This window comes from Peromyscus californicus, unplaced genomic scaffold (genome assembly GCF_007827085.1).
Source record: "Peromyscus californicus insignis strain IS unplaced genomic scaffold, ASM782708v3 Scaffold_13__1_contigs__length_99412109, whole genome shotgun sequence".
In the NCBI taxonomy this organism is placed as follows: Eukaryota; Metazoa; Chordata; class Mammalia; order Rodentia; family Cricetidae; genus Peromyscus; species Peromyscus californicus.
The window spans coordinates 63046905-63068487 of record NW_026294424.1 but is presented as its reverse complement, the minus strand read 5'-3'; the positions used below and the strand labels follow the sequence as shown (position 1 = coordinate 63068487).

The window sequence follows — 21583 nt, the reverse complement described above, 5'->3', positions numbered from 1 at the left end:
TTATACTAAAGTGCCCTGGGAAGTGACAGGAAAGCTGAAGGCCGCTTGACAGGGGCGGAACTCACACATTATTAAATTAAGCCGTGGGAGCTCTTACAGAAATTGCTGCTCTTATGTCAGAACCTCTCTGATCCAGATGTGCATATCAGTGAAAGGTGCTTCTTAAATATGCCTGCTCTACAAATATAACTCTGAGTCTTAGAGAGCACAATGTTGACAGGTCCCTGGCCTAAGATATGGCTCATTCTGTGTTCTGATTGTTCTGTTCTGTTCTTTTGAAAGCTTATCTATTTCCTACATCTCTCTCTAAAAAAAATTATAAGATTCATCTTAGAAACAGTATCTTTTTCTCTTACATCATAGTGGTGTCGTACTCTGGGCCCCTCTTACTAATTGAAAATAGTCTTTATATTATTGGTGAATTCATCAGAATATGCACTTTAGAAGATGATGTAACCCCAGTCTTTGTTTTGAAATGGAAAAAAAAATCAATTTAAGATTAATTGGCAAAAGTGTCTGGACCACAATAATAGCACAATTAAGGAGTTAGAAAACAGAGGAAACATTTTTAAATATACAGCATTTTACCTTCATGCATGATTTAAAAATGTTGTATTGGAAACAACCTTAATAAACATGAACACTTCATGTAGTTAGACATTTAACCCCCAACTTTTCACAGATAGGCATCTAGTCTTATTCCTTTTAGAACATGAAGTTTATGAGTGATCACATTTTGGTTTGGGTTTCAAAAATCATGTTCACAGTACCATCCTTAGGATTATTGGAAGCAGTTCAGTAAAGAGTCCTGAGACTTTTCTTAGCAGTTTATCCCAGACTGTAACTCAAGATAAGTTCTGTGGCATGACAAATCAATAACATGATGCCAGGTTACTTCAGAGTATAAGTGGTAAGCTGTGGACAACACATGAGGCATGTCACTTTGGTTACAACTTTTAACTTATGAGGTGAAATATGAACAAAATAAAATAGTCCTAAAACAAATAAAGATGAAACACATCTTTGCCCCAGAAGAAAGGAATCTATGAAACACATCATTTCCCCTAAAATACAAGAACGGATGACATGTTGAGACTAGGCCAAAAATAGAAAAAGTAATAGGATTATTAAAATCCACTCTGGCATAAGGAATAGGGGTACATGACCCTATTACTCAGGATGTAGAATAATTGTGGTGATATTGTGCATCTTAATAAACTTATCTGCAGTCAGAGAATAGCTAATAGACATAGAGGCCAGAAAATGGTGGCACATACACCTTTAATTCTAGCATTCCGGAGGCAGAGATCCATCTGGATCTCTGTGAGTTCAAAGCAACACTGGAAACAACCAGGCATGGTGACACACACCTTTAATCCCAGCACTTGAGATCTCATGTCTTGCTTGGGAAAGACACATGCCTTTAATCCCAGGAAGTGATGGCAGGAAGCAGAAAGTTATATAAGGTGTGAGGACCAAGAACTAGAAGCTGTTAAGCTTTTAGGCTTTTAGCAGCAGCTCAGCTGAGATCCATTTGGATGAGGACACAGAGGCTTCCAGTTTGAGGAAACAGGATCAGCTGAGGAGTTGGTGAGGTGAGGTTAGATGTAGTATGTTCTGTCTCTCTGATCTTTCAGCATTCACCCCAGGTTTGTTTTTATTAATAACCTTTTAGGATTTGTGCTACAAATAATGGTAAAGTACTTGTTCATATTCCCAAAATATTTACTCAGAGATGCATACTGATTACATTTTTATGCCTGACATACTCCACATTTCCCTAAAGTTTATAATTATTAACTTAAAATAACTTAAATTAACTTAAAAGGGTAGTGGCCTCAGGAGTAACTCTCTAATTATTTGTTATGCCCATTTTGTTGACTATAATTGCTGGCCTAAAGTCATCTTCTACTGAGGCCCACAATAAGCACTGCCAGAAACAATGTAACACTAACTTATCTATTGCCTTCATTCCATCCATGACTGATATTTCCTCTGCCTCTGATGACAAGGAGAGGCATGAGAATAGGCATAAAGTGAAGGAAAGGGATGGAAAGAGAGAGGAAATGATTGCAGCAGCATCTAAGCCTATACCGGCAGCCCTTCTCTCTGTTCCCCCCATACCTTGAGCAGCTACCCCCCCCCCCCACTGCAGTATCCACAGAGTGATTTGACTGGATGTCTGCCTGCCAAAACAGCTGCTCTGCATATCTCCCAGCCTGTTTCACCTATGGTGCCGCACATGCCCACCATGGCATTTCCAGTTAATGTGGGCCCCAATGCGGCTAACCAGCCATGGATCCCTATCCCTCTTGCAGACCTATCTTTGGTCCATAAGGCTGCTAATGAATCATGTCCTGACTCATCAAATTTTGAGCAAGTCCTACAACAATGGGCAATGCATTTACAGACGTATTATGACTGGCACCATTTGATGAAGGCTGTGTTGGAGCCTACAGTCTTCCTTAATTGGCTCAGGCTCGTTTTAATACACAGCACAACTTCACTATTTCTCTTGAGATGCTCACGGGCGGAGGACCATACGTTAACCATGTCACATAAGCCCAAATTGGACAACACACTTATTTACTTGCCTTGGGAGACACCATTGCTCTTGGTGCATTGAAGGGATCCCATTACCCTTCAATGGCAACCCCCTGCTCCCCTATTAACCCGGAGGTGAGGATATGCTTGCATTTTTCTCCAGAATACCACAACACCAATATGGGTACCCTCCAGAGATGTGTGTCTGGCAACAGACCAAGAGACTTTGGACAAAGAAAAAGCTTCAGAAGAGTAATGTATGATTTGCCCTGCTGCCATGGCATTAGTAAAGGTCATGTCATCACTGGCATGCGACCCTAGATATTAAGCAATTGCCTCACCCCCTACAAGGTCGCTAATGCATCACCAGAAGGACTTCGATTGGCATGATAAAAATGACTGTGGTCCCATCCATGTCCTTGAGATTGAAATTTTTGACTAATCCTTCTCTTTTTCAAATATCTTCTGCAACAGGTTTACCAACAGAAGGCGGCCACAAAGGTGACCCTACAGGTTTTATTGGCTCTCAGACACCTAGATCAGAGTCCTCCTAGAGAGACAATGCATGCATGGCTCACTGAGATACAGAAGGCTACTGCCGAAAGACCACCACCCAGACAGCTCTCCAGGATTGATGCTCTTCCAGGGCTGGTAGTCAATGACAGATACGAGCTTGTTTGGCAAGCCAATCTAAGACAGGCACAGTCCATTATGCTGAGCTCTCCTGAGGTGGGGTCAACAAGGTTAGGGCAATGCACCCTAGCTCCCACTGAGCATGTCCTATAAAATAATAAAAAGGGGTGGATATGTGGGATGACTCATCTCTAACGGGCTTGAGGGCCAGACGGCCCAAATAAGTAAAAAAGATACTTTCTGAGAGCCAGCCTGGATCAGCCTGATGGTCTTAGCAACAGCAGCTGAAATATGATCTGGAGATGACCTGGACCAATGAGAGGCAGCCATGTCACACCACCTGATGCATATTCATCAGACCTCCCCCCAGGGTGGAGTGGAGGGTATATAAGGCTTGCCTCTTCCTGAATAAACTGAGCTTGTTGTTTTGACATTCTCCCGGAGTCTGTGTGGTTTGACTCTGTGCCTACTTGGCCCCCGCCCCCAAAGGGAACAACAGCAAGGACCCTGCTACAACTTTTAAAGTCTCAATTCATGCATTAAATATTACAGGTTAGCATTTTCTACTGATGTGTATGACAAACACATCACTTATCTTTTTTTCCAGTTATCTTTCATCATTATTTACAGGTAAAATAGTTGGACACGTTTACAAAATATATTTTCTCATATGCTTTGCACACACACATACACAGGGAAGGAGAGAAGGAGAGAGAGAGAGAGAGAGAGAGAGAGAGAGAGAGAGAGCCCACATACATTTAAACTTTCAGCACCACACAGACACTCCATGTCTGACATATATTGTCAGCTAGATTTATATTTTATATGGTCTATAGTTACTCATTAAATAGGTGGAACTTTCCTAAGCAATTAGTGATCTACTCACCCCAACATTCTAACATTATAGGGGCTCCTGTTTAGATTTTCTTCATCCTGGCTGTATATGAGCTGAGTCAGATGCAATAACATCTGAGAGCTTTTTTGTACAGAGCTGTAAAGATCTTCTCTTTCCTTCCCCTCATGAGCAGTTTAATACATGCCATAAACTTCCTGGTGTTGAGCAACCATAATTACTTGCTTTCTAACCTGTGCCCGTGTAGTAGATCATAGGGCAAGCTAAGTAAGGTATTATGAATGGCTCAGTCTAGATAATAAATCCTCTACTGTAGCCTGGTGTTTGGCTCTCTTAAATAAAGATATACGTGGAGCACCAACTATATTCACGTGCGCACAAACACACACACACACACAGACACACACACACACACACACACACACACACACACACACACACACACACACTGCCAGTGAAGAGCTTACTTACTTCATGCAGACAAGGATAGTTAAAGACAGAAACCAACCTTTTATTACATAGGTGGTTAATTGGAGACAGATTTATACGGCATGAAGTTCTTCCAGTTTGAAATGAACAATGGATGAAAGTATTAAGAAGTGTTCTTTGATTTTAAGAGTAGACTGGGTTACAGAGTGTGCTGTCAACGGAGCGAAGAAATGGGGATTTTTTTTTTTCAAAAGGTACTGAAGGTGTTTGAGAATCGGTACATTCTTAAAAACTGTTTCACTGTTGTGAAGTTGGAATCTTGGTGTGTGGATAATAAAAAATAGAGATAGAGGTGAATGGATCTGTAGGAATAGAGTCTTTACAATAAATTCAGTGTGTTGATGATGATTATAGTTGTGAGAGAGACCAAGAGGAGGATGGCAGAAGTACTTAAAAGCACACAGGATGTAGTCAGATAGCTCCATATTTGGAGGAAAACCTTATACAAGAGGAATTGAAATAATCCAGTTCCTAAGTACATGATTGTACACTTGAGATTATGATGTTTTTATTTAAAAAAGAAAATCATGGAAGAACTGGTTGAAAATGGAAAGAGTCTAAGGATAGAGAGATGGATCGGTGGTTTCAAACCATATGCTGTTGTTATTGCAGAGGACCTGAGTTTGAGATCCAGCATGCAGGTCAGGCAGCTCACAGCCACATGTAATTCTAGCTCCAGGGCATTTGAGTCCCCCTTCTATCCTCCATGAGCAATTAGTTGCCTCACACCTGCTCCCACATACATATTCACATAATTTTTTAAAATAAATAAAAAGAGAGGGAAAGAATGACAATACTATCCTTCAGCATATAGTTTTAGAAGTATAGGAGAAGGCAGAAAAATGGGTCAGAATGTCAAGGAATGGACAGGTGGTAGGGATATGTGCTGTCAGCTATAGAAGAAGGATTATAAAGTGATTTCTTATATTGTATGTTTTCACGTGCATTAAAATAGGTAGATGGATAGCTTTGTTTGTTTTGAGAAAGAAAAAGAAAATGTATTTTGTGATTATAGATGATATAAGGAAACTATTCAATATCATCCATATGGTTATTAATTTATATGAATTGGAGTACCCAGAATAGGTGTGGCAATCATTTAAAAATCATCAAAGGCCATTAGTGTAAGGAAGAGAACCATCAATGAATATTTCCCTAAAAGATGGAGATAATATCGATGGGAAGTAAATGTTGACTACCTTTAGGGGTTTTCAACCAACAAGGATATCCCCAAAAGGCAATGGTATGTTGTATGATATTCTAAGCTTATCATTATGGGATGTGCGTACACAGAAACACAGATTCTTCAAAGACATTTCATTGTAACAGAGAAACCGAGGTCCTATAATCAGACCCAATATACCCTGCCATTAAAGGTTGACTCATACTCACACAATTATGATGATATAAGAGCCTGGCACTCGACTGGACTGCATAAACTTGGGAACTTCCAAGAAACACGAATGTATTGTCCAGAAGCATTGGAGGTCTGAGGACTGCAATCACTGTTACACTTGAATCAGAGATTTACATGAGCTATCAAAAAGTCTCTTCTCCCTTCAGGAGCTTTAGGGAGTTCTCTGCTAGCTTCTCCCAGCCTATGCTTTCTGCTCTTCTTCTTTGTGTGCCAATGTCCCTCTTGCTTTCTACGGGAAAGAAATCTCTCATTAAATTAAGAGTTCGTACCAAACAATTCAATATATTTCCACCACTCCAAAGTTCTTAATCATGCCTGCAAAGATTTTTGTCACATAAAGTGACATTTATAGGTTCCTCTCTTTTCTGAGGAAACTGTTTTGCTTTTGTTTTTTAGTTTGTTTTGTTTTTCTATTTTGTATATATACAACATTCACTCCATATCTTCTAGTCATCATTTTTCCTTCCCCTCTCTTCCATCAGCCCCACCCCATTTCACTAGATTTTGCTTCATCTCTCATGACTGATATACATATATTATTTTCTGTACCTACGTAAATAGAGGACTTCCAAATGAGAAATTGCATGCTGTATTTAGATTTCTGCTTCTGACTTACTTTGTCTAATCTGATAATCTCCAGTTATATCCATTTTTCTGAAAATGACATCATTTTATTCTTCTTGATGACTGAGTAAATATCCATTATGTTGATCAGGTGTTTCTTATATTTTATGCATTTTTATTTAATTAAAAAAGATATAAAAAGATAGAAACATATACATTATTCTGTACACTTTCATAAATTTGAAGACTAATATACACTAATCCATTAACCAGTCACTGTATAATACTATAAGAGTTATGAGTGTGACTTAGTGGTAGAGAACTTACCTATTATGTGTAAAGTCCTATGCTTTATCCTCAGTCCTGAAAGAAAAACAATGCCATTATTATCACCACTAAATAAAATTCTTCCTTACACATATTCTCACTCTCTGTGTCTTGCACTCCATTTCTCTCCCTATTGTGGCTACATTTAAGGCCAATGCAAAGGTCTACTCCACAGATACTCTGACAGAAAGTCACCATCACAAAGTGATATCACATTTTTCATCCTTCTGAAACAGGGTAGCAAATTGGCTTTTTAAAGACCTAACAAGCAGGTATCAGAACTTTTACCATGAGCACAGTTCTGCTATTTTCAAAGATAAGGAACTTTTTTTTATTGTACCACAAAGTGAAATTAAACTCTGCTATGCACATACATGCTTCTGTTTCCCATTCAGCCTCATGGCTCTGTGCCAAATTACTTCCATAAGAGACAAGCATTTATAAACCTCAAAGGAAAAAGAGGCAGCACTCACATTAAATGTAAGGCAGCTACCAGAAGTTGTATCTTATTGCCGATTACTGGAAGAACTTGAAAATATTTATTGCCAAATAAGCACTTGAGATCTACAATGATTCAGCAGATAAAAATCTGTAGCATGAATTGTTAGAAGGTCTTATTAATAAAAGCATATAAAAATAAAAATAAAAGCATAAAAAAAATGCTGGAAGATCAGAGCAGAACAAGCTACAGCTTCCTCACCTCGCCAGTTCCTCAGCTGATCCTGTTTCCTCAGACTGGAAGCCTCTGAGTCCTCATCCAAATGGATCTCGGCTGAACTGCTGCTCAAAAGCCTAAAAGCTTAACCAGGCTATAGTTCCTGGTTTTCACACCTTATATACCTTTCTGCTTTCTGCCATCACTTCCTGGGATTAAAGGTTCACTTTCTGGGATTAAAGTGTGTGTCACCGTGCCTGGCTGTTTCCAATGTGGCCTTGAACTCACAGAGATCCACCTGGCTCTGCTTCCCGAGTGCTGGGACTAAAGGTGTGCGCCACCACCACCTGGTGAAAAATAAAGTTTTGATCAGGCCTGACACAGTTGTTTGGTATTGTATAAAAGACAAGTATAATTTACACTAGCATGGTTTTATGTTCATATAAATTTCTTATATATAACACACCATATGCACAACTTCCATTCTTATTTATAGAGGATCTTCTCCCCCACCCTTCCCCAACCATCTGAGATGCTGTTGATACAACGTCTCATTAATCTTTGCCAAGAATCTTGTAGGTGTTATGATCCTAGTTTTATAGATGTGGAACAAACAAGCGTAGGCTTTTGTTCACGAATTTCAAAAACAGATAAATCACTCTACCGTTGTACCATGTGTCAGTTAAAAAGGAGGTCATTAGAAGGAGGTGACTAATATGACACATGAAAAATATACCAACATCTTTAATAAGGAATGACAGATTCAAATGGAGGAAACAGAAATATCCACTGAGTGGTTCCACAGTCTTGATTCAAAGATCCCCAAGGAAACTGGCAACTCTGTGTCTGTCGTCTGTTAGTTTGTTTTAGGCATCAAAATGGTAATAAAGCATAGAATCTTAGCTTCCATGGGTGCAACATTAAGATAATTCTTAAATATAGAGCCCTGGTGAAGTTTCTCTAACAATTTTGCAGATGACAAGGCCTCTGGATAGACAAATAGACTCAACACATTTTCTCTAGACACACACAGCTGCAAGTGTGACTAGCAACTATGGAAGCGGCACAGAATTCACATGCCATGCAGAGCAGAGCAAACAATTTCCTCATTGTGTATGGTCTTCAAGTACTTATTTCTCATAAATAAACTGAAGGGTAAAGCAGGACTTTCCCCCAAAAGTGATGTGCTCACTAACTACATACTGTGATGATCTCTTCATGGACCACTGCCCGAGGTTGATTTTACTCAGTACCCTGGGGTTTTGTTCATTTCTGTCATCACTGGAGCCTGATTATACTTTTGTCTATATTTTTAAGTTTGTATAATACAAAACAAAATAGAAAAAAAGTCTTTAAAATGAACCTGTCTCATATGTGATTTTACAATATTTTGTAGCTATTACTTGGTTGTGCATTAGGAATTACAATAAAAATAATCTTTGACCCTAAGTAAATATAGTAATAAGGGGTGTGTGTGTGTGTGTGTGTGTGTGTGTGTGTGTGTGTGTGTGTGTATTGTGCATGTGTGTAGTGTGCATAGTTTATGGGTGTAATGAGTGTGTATGTATGTGTGTGTTTGTGTGTGTGTATGTGTGAGTGCATGTGTTATGTATGTGTGTACTGTGCATAGTTTATGGGTGTAATGAGAGTGTGTGTGTGTGTGTGTGTGTGTGTGTGTGTGTGTGTGTGTGTGTGTGTGTAGTTCGTGTTCAGTGTATGTACATGGTGTGGATGTGATGTATGTATGTTGAGACAAAACATAGGATCAAATCCGAAACAGGAAAACTATTATTTAAAGCAAAATAACTTTTAGTACTTTGATATGGACTTAAGCAAACTACTTGTGGGTCACTAAGAGGGAAAAAATGCACCCAATTATGAGAAGGTTTTAGTCTCAAAGCAGTATTTGGAGCCAGCTTTGAATATTTATTTTTTCTTATTTATGGCAAATGTGTTGCTAATTAGTTAATAAATAAAACACTGATTGGCCATTGGCTAAGCAGGAAGTGTAGGCGGGACAAGGAGGAGAATAAAGCTGGGAAGTGGAAGGCTGAGTCAGAGAGACGCTGCCAGCCGCCACGATGAGAAACAGAATGTGAAGATACCGGTAAGCCACGAGCCATGTGGCAAGGTATAGATTAATGGAAATGGATTAATTTAAGCTGTAAGAACAGTTAGCAAGAAGCCTGCCACGGCCATACAGTTTGTAACCAGTATAAGTCTCTGTGTTTACTTGGTCGGGTCTGAGTGGCTGTGGGACTGGCGGGTGACAGAGATTTGTCCTGACTGTGGGCCAGGCAGGAAAACTCCAACTACATATCTATTTATTTTTAAAAACCTCTCTGCATAGCCCTGGCAATCTTGGAAGTCCTTCTGTAGACCAGGCTTGTGTATGCCCCCATACCTGAGATGTTTTGAGTTTTTTATGAAGAAAACAGTAAGTTGGAGGAGTTGAGGGAGAGGAAACCATAATCTGAATATATTTTATGAAAACAATCTATTTTCAATATAAAGTAGAAGAAAAGATTACTGTTAGAGACCTCCTTTAATATACACTCCACTGAGCAAATATATTTTCTTATCCTAATGCTACATTGCATTTTCTTATGCATTTTCTTAGTAGTTTTAGAGATAATACAAATCAATTTTCTAAACTACCTGAGTGAAACAAGGAAACATAATCAACAGCCCATGTGCTTCTAAAAGTGATAATTCTTTGAGGGAGACAGGTCACCAATGTGTGACTGTGAGACCCAGATTTTGTTGCGGGATGGTGGGTGCATTCTGATAACATGTTATGATTCAGATTGTAAAAGGTTCCCAAAAGCCCATATGAGAAAAAGTAGGTCCCCATACTGGCAACATGGGGTGGTTTTTGAATCTTTAAGGGGTTAGTCAACCTCATGGAGAAATATTAAATCATTGGAATGTTAAATTCACTGGAATATGGTGGTGTTGAGGAGCCTCTATTTTGTTTGTCTTATATGTCCTGGATGCCATAAAGTGAATATCTTTGGTGCCATGAAGTGAGATGCTCTACCACTTACCCTTTGCCATGAATATATGCCTTTTCCTGGGCTCAAAGCAATGGAGCCTTTTGATCACGATGCAAGCAGCTGAAATTGTGAACAAAAACAAATCTTTCATCCTCATAGTCATCTCAGGTAGTTTGTTACAAAGATGGAAATATGATTAACTTGCTACTTTACAGTCAGTAGAAAGATATTTAACAAAATACCAAGTGCTGAATAAAAGCTGCCAGATGAATGGTGGGGTCAATTTAAGTACTACACAAATTCAGAGGCAAGAACATTTCATGACTTTCATTAAACAATCTCTCTGATCAAAGAACCATAGAAACACATACAAAAAAGGCACTGTTTCTGTCTTCAAGGAGTCTGGATTTTGGACTGAAAGACACAATATAAATAAATACAATAAAAAATCAATCACTGGGTTAAATATAAGACTAAGCTAGTAAGGGACATGCTCATAGGAAAATACAAGAAGTAGCAATGTCCCTTTTAATCATGTGTTTCTTTTGCCTTCTTTCTTTCCTTCCTTCCTTCCTTCATAGCTTGCTTTTTTCCTTCCTTTCTTTAACTCTTTCTTTATTATTCAATATATTTTAATTGAAATACAATTCCATCATTTCCTTCTTTTCCTTCCCTCCCTCTAATACCTCCCAACCTTTGTCTTCCTCTGAAATTGATGGTCACATTTCTTTTTACACACACACACACACACACACACACACACACACACACACACGCGCACACACACACACACACACATCCTACTAAGTCTATTTCTGTTGCATGTATATACATGATTTTAGGGATGAATGTCTCATATTGAATAAGTAGTTAGGGGACTCACCTTTGTAATAGGCTAATTCTCTCTCTAGTAGAAGTCACTACTTGCCTGCATTTCTTTGTATAGGGGTGGAACTCTGAGATTTTCACTTTCATGCTAGTACGTCTATTGGTTTTATCCATGTTCAGGTCTCTTTAGGCAGCCATTTTTAGGATAAACAGTCTCAGTGCAGACTTCTTGGTTCTGTGTTTCTTAGAATCTTTCAGAGCCTCTTTTGAAATATTCCTTGAGTTAGGTTCAGGAGTTATGTTGAACATGTGTCCACAGAGTCTGAGTTCCCTATGATCTATTGATCTCCGAATTATGTCCAGTTGTGGTACACTTTAATGAACTCAACTTGATGTAAAAAGAAGTTATTTTGATAAGGGGAAAGAGCAACACTTATCTGTGGGTATAAGGATAAGTTTCAGAATGTAGTTAAGAATTACAGTGGTCTAGTAAAGTGGTCAAAATAGGTTCTCTTCTCAGATCCATGACCCCACTACATGTGTAGTTGGATGTTTCTAATACAAGGTATGCTTTTATTCCTGTTGAGCACATCTTAATTCCAATAAGACAGTGTTGCTGGGTCCTTAAAGCTCCCTTGGGGGAGGGTGAGAAGGTGCTACATGAATGGCAGAGACATCAGGAGTCAGGTAAATGGCAAACAGCAGACTCGTTTATTCAGCAATGGGGAGAGCCTTATATACCCTCCTCCCAGCACTCAGGCTGTGTCCCTATCCAGTGACTTTGCATGTTTGCCCCTCATTGGCTAGGTATCATCAGGACATCTAACAGTTCCTGTTGCTAGGCCCTTAGGCAAACTCCAGTTTGGCTCATTTCCTGCCCTTGTAGGCCTTATCTTCCTACATATCCCACCCTTTTCTATTTATTACATGGGCACTCAGTGAAAGCCAGAGATCTTTGCTCAGGCCTTGTTGACCCTGCTTCAGGAAGGCTCAGCAACTAGACTGTGCATGTATTAGGTTGGCCTGCCAAACAAGCTCTTACCTGGCTTTGACTACTAGCCCTCAAAGACCATCCATCTTGAAGTACTGCCGGGGGTCTAGGAAGTAGCCTTTGAATTTCAGATAACCAGGCATACATAACCTTCTGAGGAGGACTGTAAGAAGGATGCCTAAGAGCCATTAACAACTGAAGAGTCACCTTAGTTGCTTCCTGATGCTATTGAATATGTTACAGTAGATATTTAAGGAGAATAAGGACTAACAATACCACCCTGCCAATTAAGGCATATGTGAGCATCCAGGAGGGATCAAATAGTCTTTTTATATTATGGCAACCTTTTTCAGCTATGGGGGTAGGGATCCACGGCTGATTGGTGGCCTTATGTCCCAGGTTGACCAGAAAGACTTCTGCCGGCCTTTGAGGCTACAGTAGCTGGGGGGCATATCTCAGCCTGAGAAAAATTTCCACCTTCAGGGGCAGGTGGACATTGTGGCACTTCATTCCAATGGTACCACAGGGAGGTGTAGCCTCCCGAGGTGGGAGTGGGACTGACAGGGAAGGTGCACATATGGTGTCAACTGTGGTGGTGCTCTCCTCAGCAGGTTTCCCAGGGCCTGAACTGTCTGGCTCCTCCTCATCAGATGTCATACAGAGATCAGACATGGAAGGGATGGAGGGATGGAGAGGCTGCCCATTTTGTAGAGGGAGACAGCAGGCAAGCAACAGTCAGAGAGAAAATGGCAGTCAACAGGGGTGGAAAATTGTGTTGGACCTTCATGCTTTGTGCTTAGTGGGGGAATTCCATGATGTTTTTAGGCCATAGCTGCATGCCCACACGGTGTGTCTGGATGAAGGAACATGTTCGGGGACCAAGCCTTGGTTCCACTTCCTGAAGAGTCAGCCCTTATGTGGAGGCACCAGGTGAACTGAAACAGAAAAAAAATATGCCTTTCTAAATGGATGGACAGACAAACAAGACAGACAACACAAAAGAAGGAAAGAAATGGGAGTCCCGAACCTTACCCACTGAAGGGACTAAAACCACACAACATTGAGGGGCCTTCTCACCAAAACACACCATCTTGAAGGTGCTGTCCAGCACTGAGAGTAAGGGGAGGGAGACAACCAAAACTTGTTTGGGTGCCAGATGTTGCTGAGTCCTAACAGCTTTCTTGGGGAGGGGGCGAGAAGGCACAGTGTCAACAGCACAGACACCCAGAGTCAGATAAAAGGCAAACAGCAGACTCATTTATTCAGCAATGGGAAGAGCCTTATATGCCCTCCTCTCAGCACCCAGGCTGTGTCCCAATCCACTGACATTGGGTGATTGCCCCTCATTGGCTAAGCACAATCAGGACCTCTGATAGCACCTGTAGGAATCAGTGACATTGCTTGGTCACTTATTATTGGCTAGGCATGGTAAGGACCTCTGACAGTGCCTCTTCAGGCAGATTCCACGTTGGCTCCTCTCTCAGCCTTGTAGGCCTTATCTTCCTACAAGACAGCTGTTGGTTACCTATGAGTTATCTATGAGTACCATTATTGTTCTTTTAAGAATATCTTGCCATGCTGGTCAGTGTTGTGGTTCAGAGGCATCACAATTGTATAGACCTATTGACTGCTTCCTATCATTGACATCTTGCTTAATATTTTCTAAAACTATGAAAGCTAGATCACAGGAAGGATGTTTCCAGGTCAGATCTGTCTCAGATTATCTGATTTCTATAACCTAAGCGTACAATGTCTTCAACAGTAGGGACTTACTTACCTTAACCTTTGAGAGGCAACCAAGGGCAACATTGTTTTGCCTTATTGTTTTGCCAGTCACTTAGATTACCCTGACGAATCATTTGAAAAAGTGTTGCTCATGACTGGGTTTTTTTTGGGTAGTCTATGGCCCTTGTGGGAGCATTGTCAGCTTGAATGTCAAGACTTTACTTAAAATTATATATGACATATTAAATACTTATATAATTATATATAATTTAGGTAAATATAAAATAATATGACTCCCTGAGATTTTTATCAAGCAATCTTGATTTTTCTTTAATTCCTCTTCATCCATAAATGTGGTAATCCCCATAAAGATAGTAGATATATACAAAAATGACTTCATTTTTTTCTAATACCCATTACATTTTCTTCATTTAAATAGTCTTTTACTTGAAGATGAATTCCTCTCCTCTGTGAAGTTTCAATTCAGAGTAGGAATTGCAAAAATTAATTAAAAATGCTTCCTGTTTCTTAGTTCAATAAATCACATCATAATTTTTCACATCTGTACATGTGTTATTTAAGCTTCAGTTACATATATACTTATCTACCTGTCAAGTTAGGAATAACTGATACCAGGATGATTGCCAGGGATCAGGTGAACTTTTCAGCCTCCTCTAAGTAATTATTTCCCACACATATAGATATTCAACAAAGTTTTGTGGAATCACAAACCTTTGTTTTTTTCCTCTTTGACTCAACTGTTTAACACTTAAAATACTTAAGAGGGTTGCTCGTTCTTTTTAAGAACCACATTACCATTCACACAGAGTTGAGTTTAGCACCTTTAAAAGGTAATTTCCCTTCTGGGAATTACATCTGCTGCAGAAAAATTTTGCATACCCAGTCTTTTTGATCATTGCTATGCATGTAAAGAGATTAAAGTACAATTTGTAAGGCATGCAGTTGTACACAGACTTCATTTAGAAGCACTTCTGCATTAAACTAACTGTACTATGGTTTTATGACTGAGTATATCTGTAGCTGAAGTTTTCTTGTGTCCCAGCCAGCTGGCAGTCGGGACAAATCTCTCCTACTTGTGTCCCCCAAGTAAAAACATAGAAGCTTATATTAATTAAAACTATTTGGTAATTACCTCAGGCTTTCCACTGACTAGCTCTTACATTTAAACTCAGCCCATTTCTGTTAATCTATATGTTGCCATGTTTTCCGTGGCTTTACCTGTGTGTCATTACATGCTGCTCCTAGGATGGCAGGCTGGTGTCTCCTCACTCAGCCTTCCTCTTCCCAGAATTCTTCTCATCTGCTTGCTCCACCTATACTTCCTGCCTGGCTACTGGCCCATTAGCATTTTATTAAACCAGTGTACAAGAGCATTACCCCACAGCATGTATCCACATCACTTCACAGAGCTTACATGGCCTATTGACAGATACAGGAACTGACACTGAATTTCTGTACCACTTCCCAAATGGCTTTATCACTTTCTTCCTCCTTATTGCAATATAAGAAAGCCCAATAAAATCCATCAAAAGCTTTATTCTATTGAATTCAACAAATTTGGGGCTATTGTGATATCCTCTAGTCTACTTTACTTGATGTAATAATTTGTATTGTTGTTTTTGTTACTGTTATTTTTGTAGTACCAGTTGTCAAACACAGATTTGCTCTTCCTAAGCAAGCACATTGCCACTAAGCACATACCTAGTTCTACAGGTGCTTTGAATTAGCACTGTTGGAAAACATGATGGAGACTTTATTTTCTTAAACAAATTTCTTCTCAGACATAAAAGTTTAATAATTATGGTAGATGAATTTAGACTCTGAACTAATAATAGTTTACCTAAAATAGAATTTTAAAGGTTACAAATTTCTTACACATATATTACCCCCTCATTTACATTTTACCCCAGCCCATATGAGCAGGTATGGCCATCTTAATTTCAACAGATGAACTAACAACTTGGGATCAGAGAAACTAAAATTAAACACTTATTAATCTGTGCATAGTTAATATATGCAGAGCCAGAATTAGAATAAAAGTGCCTCATTTCCCTGGTCAAAAGTCCAGAGTTACATATTCTAAGCAAAAAAATTAACATTTGATCACACCAGAATCAATCAAATTACTCCATATGTATTGATTCCTCAAAAAAAAGTTTTAGAAGTTTAAACATAAGGAAATTCAATTTCCCAGATTTAAAAATGTGTCTAGAGAAGCCAAATTTTGTGTGCTGTTGAAATAGACTGTAAACCCAAAGTGAACATACTATGCAACCTTAACATTCTCTTGCCTGGGTTTCAAGACTAAGAATATGTATAACAGAGCCAATATAAGTTGATTGTATTCTTCTGGGACTCAATTTCATTGAGCTTATGGAAAGCTGTACTTGTAATTTGTTGTTCTAGAAGTAGAAATTGAAATTGTTTTTCTCTTCTAGGGACTAATTTATATCCATGGTAAATATGTTCCTTCTTAGTCATTTTATCATTTTAACTTAGAGAATTTCATAATAGAAAGAAATTTAAGGGGTTGTATTGTTGATGTTTCACTTGGGGCTGGGCACCCACAGTCGCTTGTTCTCTGCATTTTGGCCAGTTGTGTCTTTGTGTTATGACATTCATCTGTTGCTAAAAGAAACTTTTTTAATGCAGGGTGAAAGCTGCACTTATCTGTGGGTGAAAACATTAAGAATGCAGTTAAAATTATAATTTCCATGATCATTATTTTAAATATTTCAACAGCTGATTTTCAAGACTGAGCATATTTTAGTTTTGTTGTTGTTGTTGTTGCTTTCTTTTGTTTTTTGATTCTACTGTGGTATTAGGACATCCCTTTAACATTTATCGAATGATGTTACATACCCTATGGAAAACTAACAGTTTTTGAAAATTGTCCTCCTATGTATTTTACCCTCAAATAGCAAGGCCCTATATTTTGGAGGAGCACTCTTTTTTAACTATTTATGGTCTTCATAATATTAAGATTACAGCAGTTTCATAATTCTCCAAGGACACAGGATGAAAAATTTTAGAATTATGTTTAAATCAGCCTCCCACTTGGGTGCACTAACAATGGGATTATATCTCTGGGCTGAGCTCACTGCATTGCAGAACTGAGCAATGGCACTTCCCTGGTTTACAGAGGAAAATAAGCATGCAAAGGACAGTATCTATGGCTGTGATCGTCCCAAAAGTGATCAGAGCTTCCAGAGATGCAGAAATAAGACTGGGGGAATGTTTGCGTGTGGCATCTTTTATTTTTAACTTCTAATGATTCTTCGTGGATTTCACATCATTTCAATCCTGCTCATCTCCCCATCTCCTCAGATCTACCCTACGCCCTTATAGCCTCCCCCGAGTCAAAACCAAATTTAAAAGGAAAAAAAAAACAAGAAACCAACAAATAAAACAAAGAAACAAAACAAAAACAAAAGCAAAAACAAAACAAGAAGAAGAATCTTGTTGTGGAAGCTGTAATGTGGCCTGTTGAGTCACACAGTCAACCCTTTAGTCCATTCATGATTACTTGCATTTGTTCATTGCCAGGAGTCATTAGTCTGGCTTCAGGCCTCTGGTTTCTGCTACACCACCAAAAATGGGCTCTCACTAGGGCTCCTCAGGGATATCCTGTTGATGTCCTGTGTCATGGAGATCCTGCTGTTTTGGATCTGTGGGTTTGTCCTCTTTACATGCTCCAATAGGAGTCAGAAACCAAATGAGCAGAGAACTTCCTTTCAGCATGATGAGAGTCATGGTCTTTTATTGAAAGGTCGTTAGGTATAGCTCTAAAAGATTTCTGGTGTCAGTAGTGAACTGGCTTGTAGCATGTTTGTACTTTTGAAAAGCTAAGTGTTGCTGCTGAACCTCTCAAAAGCAAGCTAGAACAACACTTTTTCTTCAGGTAGATGTTCTTGTCATAAATAGAAAACACACATGTACTAATTCAGCTTTTCTATCCTTCCCCTTACTTGTCTTCCTTAGGACCACCTCAGAAAATAGTATCACCCAAACAAGAACATGAAGACAGGAAACAGGACAAAGTCACAGACAAAGGAAGTGAGAGCGGGACTTCCTGCAACGAGCTCTCCACATCCAGCTGTGACAGCCACTCAGAGGCCAGCACGCCACAGGACAACCCGCCCAACGCCCAACAGGCTGCAGCTCACCAGCCTAACACCTTAACCTTGGATCGACCCTCCAAAAAAGCACCAGTGCAGTGGATGCCACCACCAGACAAGCGCAGAAACAGTGAACTCTTTCAGTCACTCATCAGCAAGTCCCGAGAAACAAATCTCTCCAAAAAGAAGGTCTGCGAGAAGCTAAGCGTGGAAGAGGAAATGAAAAAATGTATTCAGGATTTTAAAAAAATCCACATTCCAGATTGCTTTCCAGAGCGCAAACGCCAGTGGCAATCTGAACTGCTTCAAAAGTACGGGTTGTAGTAAGGATGATGTTCCTGGCTTGTTTTCATGGCATTTGATGTTTACTACAACGTCACCACCTGACTCTTGGTGGGTGTGATTCCTGCTGCTCTTTCTTTTTTGTGAACCGTGGATGTGGGACAGTATTTTTTTTCATTACTTTTGTTGTTGTTTTTAGAAACATAATTTTAAAAATGAAACCAACAAATGTGTGTCAAAATGGTGTATCTATCTGATTCAAGCCATTTTGTGATAATGAAGTATAATGTGCATGATCAAGAAACTTAAGAATCTTGATTTTTGAACTGTGGTCGACTGGACATGTTTGTCATTCTGTAACTCACTAAACAAAAGAATCTTCATATCACACCAACTCAGACAACAATGTGGATGAAGCAACATGAAGTAAAATTTTAGGTGAAGGTTTTAGAATCCAAATCTACAACTGTTTAAATGTTAATGCAATAAATATTATTTTTGCATGAACACGATGTTACAAATAAATCACAAGAAATAAGGAAGATCTGTTCGTTGCTATGAAAGAAAAAAATATTAAAAAAATAAAGCAAAAATTATATATAAATATATATAGTTTCAGGCAAAGCCTATCAATGTAAGCTGTCTAGGAGATTGAATTTCCTTTGTTCCAGATCTGTGGTTCTTTTGTGTAGGTGTATGGTGTTTCTGTATGTTAAGATGGTGTAAATATGCCTTATACTGTTATGTTATGGCATCAACATTCATCTATCAATGCTAATCATGATTATTTCTGTGAAATGAGTCTTTTTACATCAGGCTGTGAAAATTGGTACAATGATGATTTAAAAGATCCTATTATCATGTTAATCAAAATAATTGAGGGCAAATGGCAAAGAAATGGCAAAGAGCTTTATGTATTTATTAAAAAAAGGAAAATGTGTTAAATTCCTTAATTTCTACTGACTTTTCTTTAAAGATATTATTTTATTGTCCTTGAATCTCACTTAAAACATTATATTGCAGAATAGTTGTTAAAACTGAATGCTGGAAAGATTAAGCCTAACTCAAATTGAAGTAGAGAGAGATCCAGGTACTCGCGTGGTGTGTTGCTTAATAAACCCCCAGTCAACAGGAGAAGAAAGACCTCATTTGATAATACACTAAAAGTTTATTTTCACTGACAGCCAGATTGAAAAACCTCTCCACAATAAATTGGGAAGTTATCTCTTATAAAGCAAGAGACAAAAATGTCAACAGTGTGCTGAAAGGTCACTCTTGATGAAAAGTGTTTTCTTCCTGGGTATGTGAGGACAGGCATTTACTGATCAAAAGCCACCCAATTATGCTTCCAACTCTTCAGAGAGATATAATACAAAATACCATGGAGTCTAGCTAAAGAAAATGGGTCAAGAGAGGTAAAATTGTCCCCAAGAATGAATTCGAGTTTCTTTGCAGTGACTTAGAAAGGGGGTGGGTGGCACTTGCAATGTCCTCTCTTCCAGTATATGAAGGATGTGAGCATCATTCCTTGAAAGTTTAAAAAAATCTACATTCATTTCAAGTTTTTTTTTATTTTTCGTAGCATCATTATATAAAGTGCCATCTACACAGGACAATGAAAGTCAACTAAGACATACGATTAACCTTCAATTAGCTGTCCGGCATTGGGAAAGCATCTTCTCTCAATTTCTGCATATGTTTTTGAGAAGCTGGCAGTCCCATTGTGGTTTGATATAAATGGAAAACACCAGTCAGTTGATAGAAACTAACAGGCTGCCCAGCTTCCAATTCCACATCTACCACTCACGTTTTATGTATCTGATGGATAATGAAAGGGCTATGATATCATAAGGAAGATTTCAGAGGTTTGGGGAGATGGCTCAGCAGATAAAGAACTGCTCTGTAAACATGATGACCAGAGTTCAGGTCTCTAGCAGCAAGGATGGATCAAGATAGCTGGTTAGACAAGCTGAATCCAAAAAGTCTTGTCACAAGTGAGAGGCCCCATCACCACATAAAGTAGAAAGTGATGAGGGAGATATCTGATATCAACCTTTGACTTCCATATGCACCTGTGCCTGTACATACATGTGCCAATTCACATATACACACATGCACAGACCCAGATCCCCCCCATACACACACCATGAGAAGATTTCTAAGATACAATTTACATAAATGCAGAGCTATTCATCACTGATCTGGAAAGAAAACAATAAAAATGGTGAATATATAGAATTAAATAACCACGACTATCAGTGAGTTTAGAATACAGAGAGACAAGCAACCTAGTAAGAACTATAACCTCTAAGGAGTCACACACACCCTTCCAAAGACAGAACCTAAGCAAAGAAGGAAGGGGAGATTACTCTAGCTCCCCATTTCCTTCCACATTCCAATTTTCTTCCAATATTTTCCATATTCCAATCTAAGTACAAGCCAGCTGGCAAAGAAACCAAGACATATAATGTCCACAGTGATCACCTATAAGACAAAGCCCAGAAACAAATGGTAAGGACTATGCCTGAAAACTATGTTGCACCCTCCATGTGTTTCCTAATGAACCAGATCAAGTAGAGTTATAATTGAAAGAATTCAGTAAGAGTATGATTTCTAATCCACTTACCTCTGCCTCCTTAAAGAGTGGAGCACACAAGTCTATATTCCTTCTTGTCAATAAAAGTTCTGAACCATGGGAGGAAAATTACTACATCTTAATTGTTTTCGTTTTTGTGTACGTAACCGTATGGGATGCACTTGATTGCACATCAGCAATACATTCACAGGCATCATTTACCAGTTCTTTCCCTTAGGAAGAGGCTTAGAGTCTGACTCTTCTAAACTGTTTTTCAGTCAGAGGCTAGAACTTGGCTGACCTAAAGTAGGCTTACAAGGAACCAATGGAAGTAGGTACATCAAGGACTCTTTCTTTGAAAGAAAAAAATGACAAAGTAGTAGAGATATGATAGACTGAAATTGGTCTATAATGCTTCATTTCCAAATGATCAGAATGTGAAATTGATAAACACACACACACACACACACACACACACACACACACACACACACACACACAAACACACACACACACACACACACACACACACACACAGACACACACACACACACACACACACAAA

General features: G+C 38.9%; 1 protein-coding gene across 1 annotated transcript in view; it reads left to right on the top strand.

The window, feature by feature from the left end:
* Kctd8 (potassium channel tetramerization domain containing 8) overlaps positions 1 to 19396 on the top strand; it is a 240739-nt gene extending 221343 nt beyond the window's left edge. Inside the window, exon 2 of the mRNA XM_052735069.1 lies at positions 18025 to 19396. Within this exon, the coding sequence (XP_052591029.1) occupies positions 18025 to 18485 (461 nt within the window). The 3' untranslated portion in view covers positions 18486 to 19396. The remainder of the gene's footprint in view (positions 1 to 18024) is intronic.
* The last annotated feature ends 2187 nt before the right edge of the window (positions 19397 to 21583 follow it).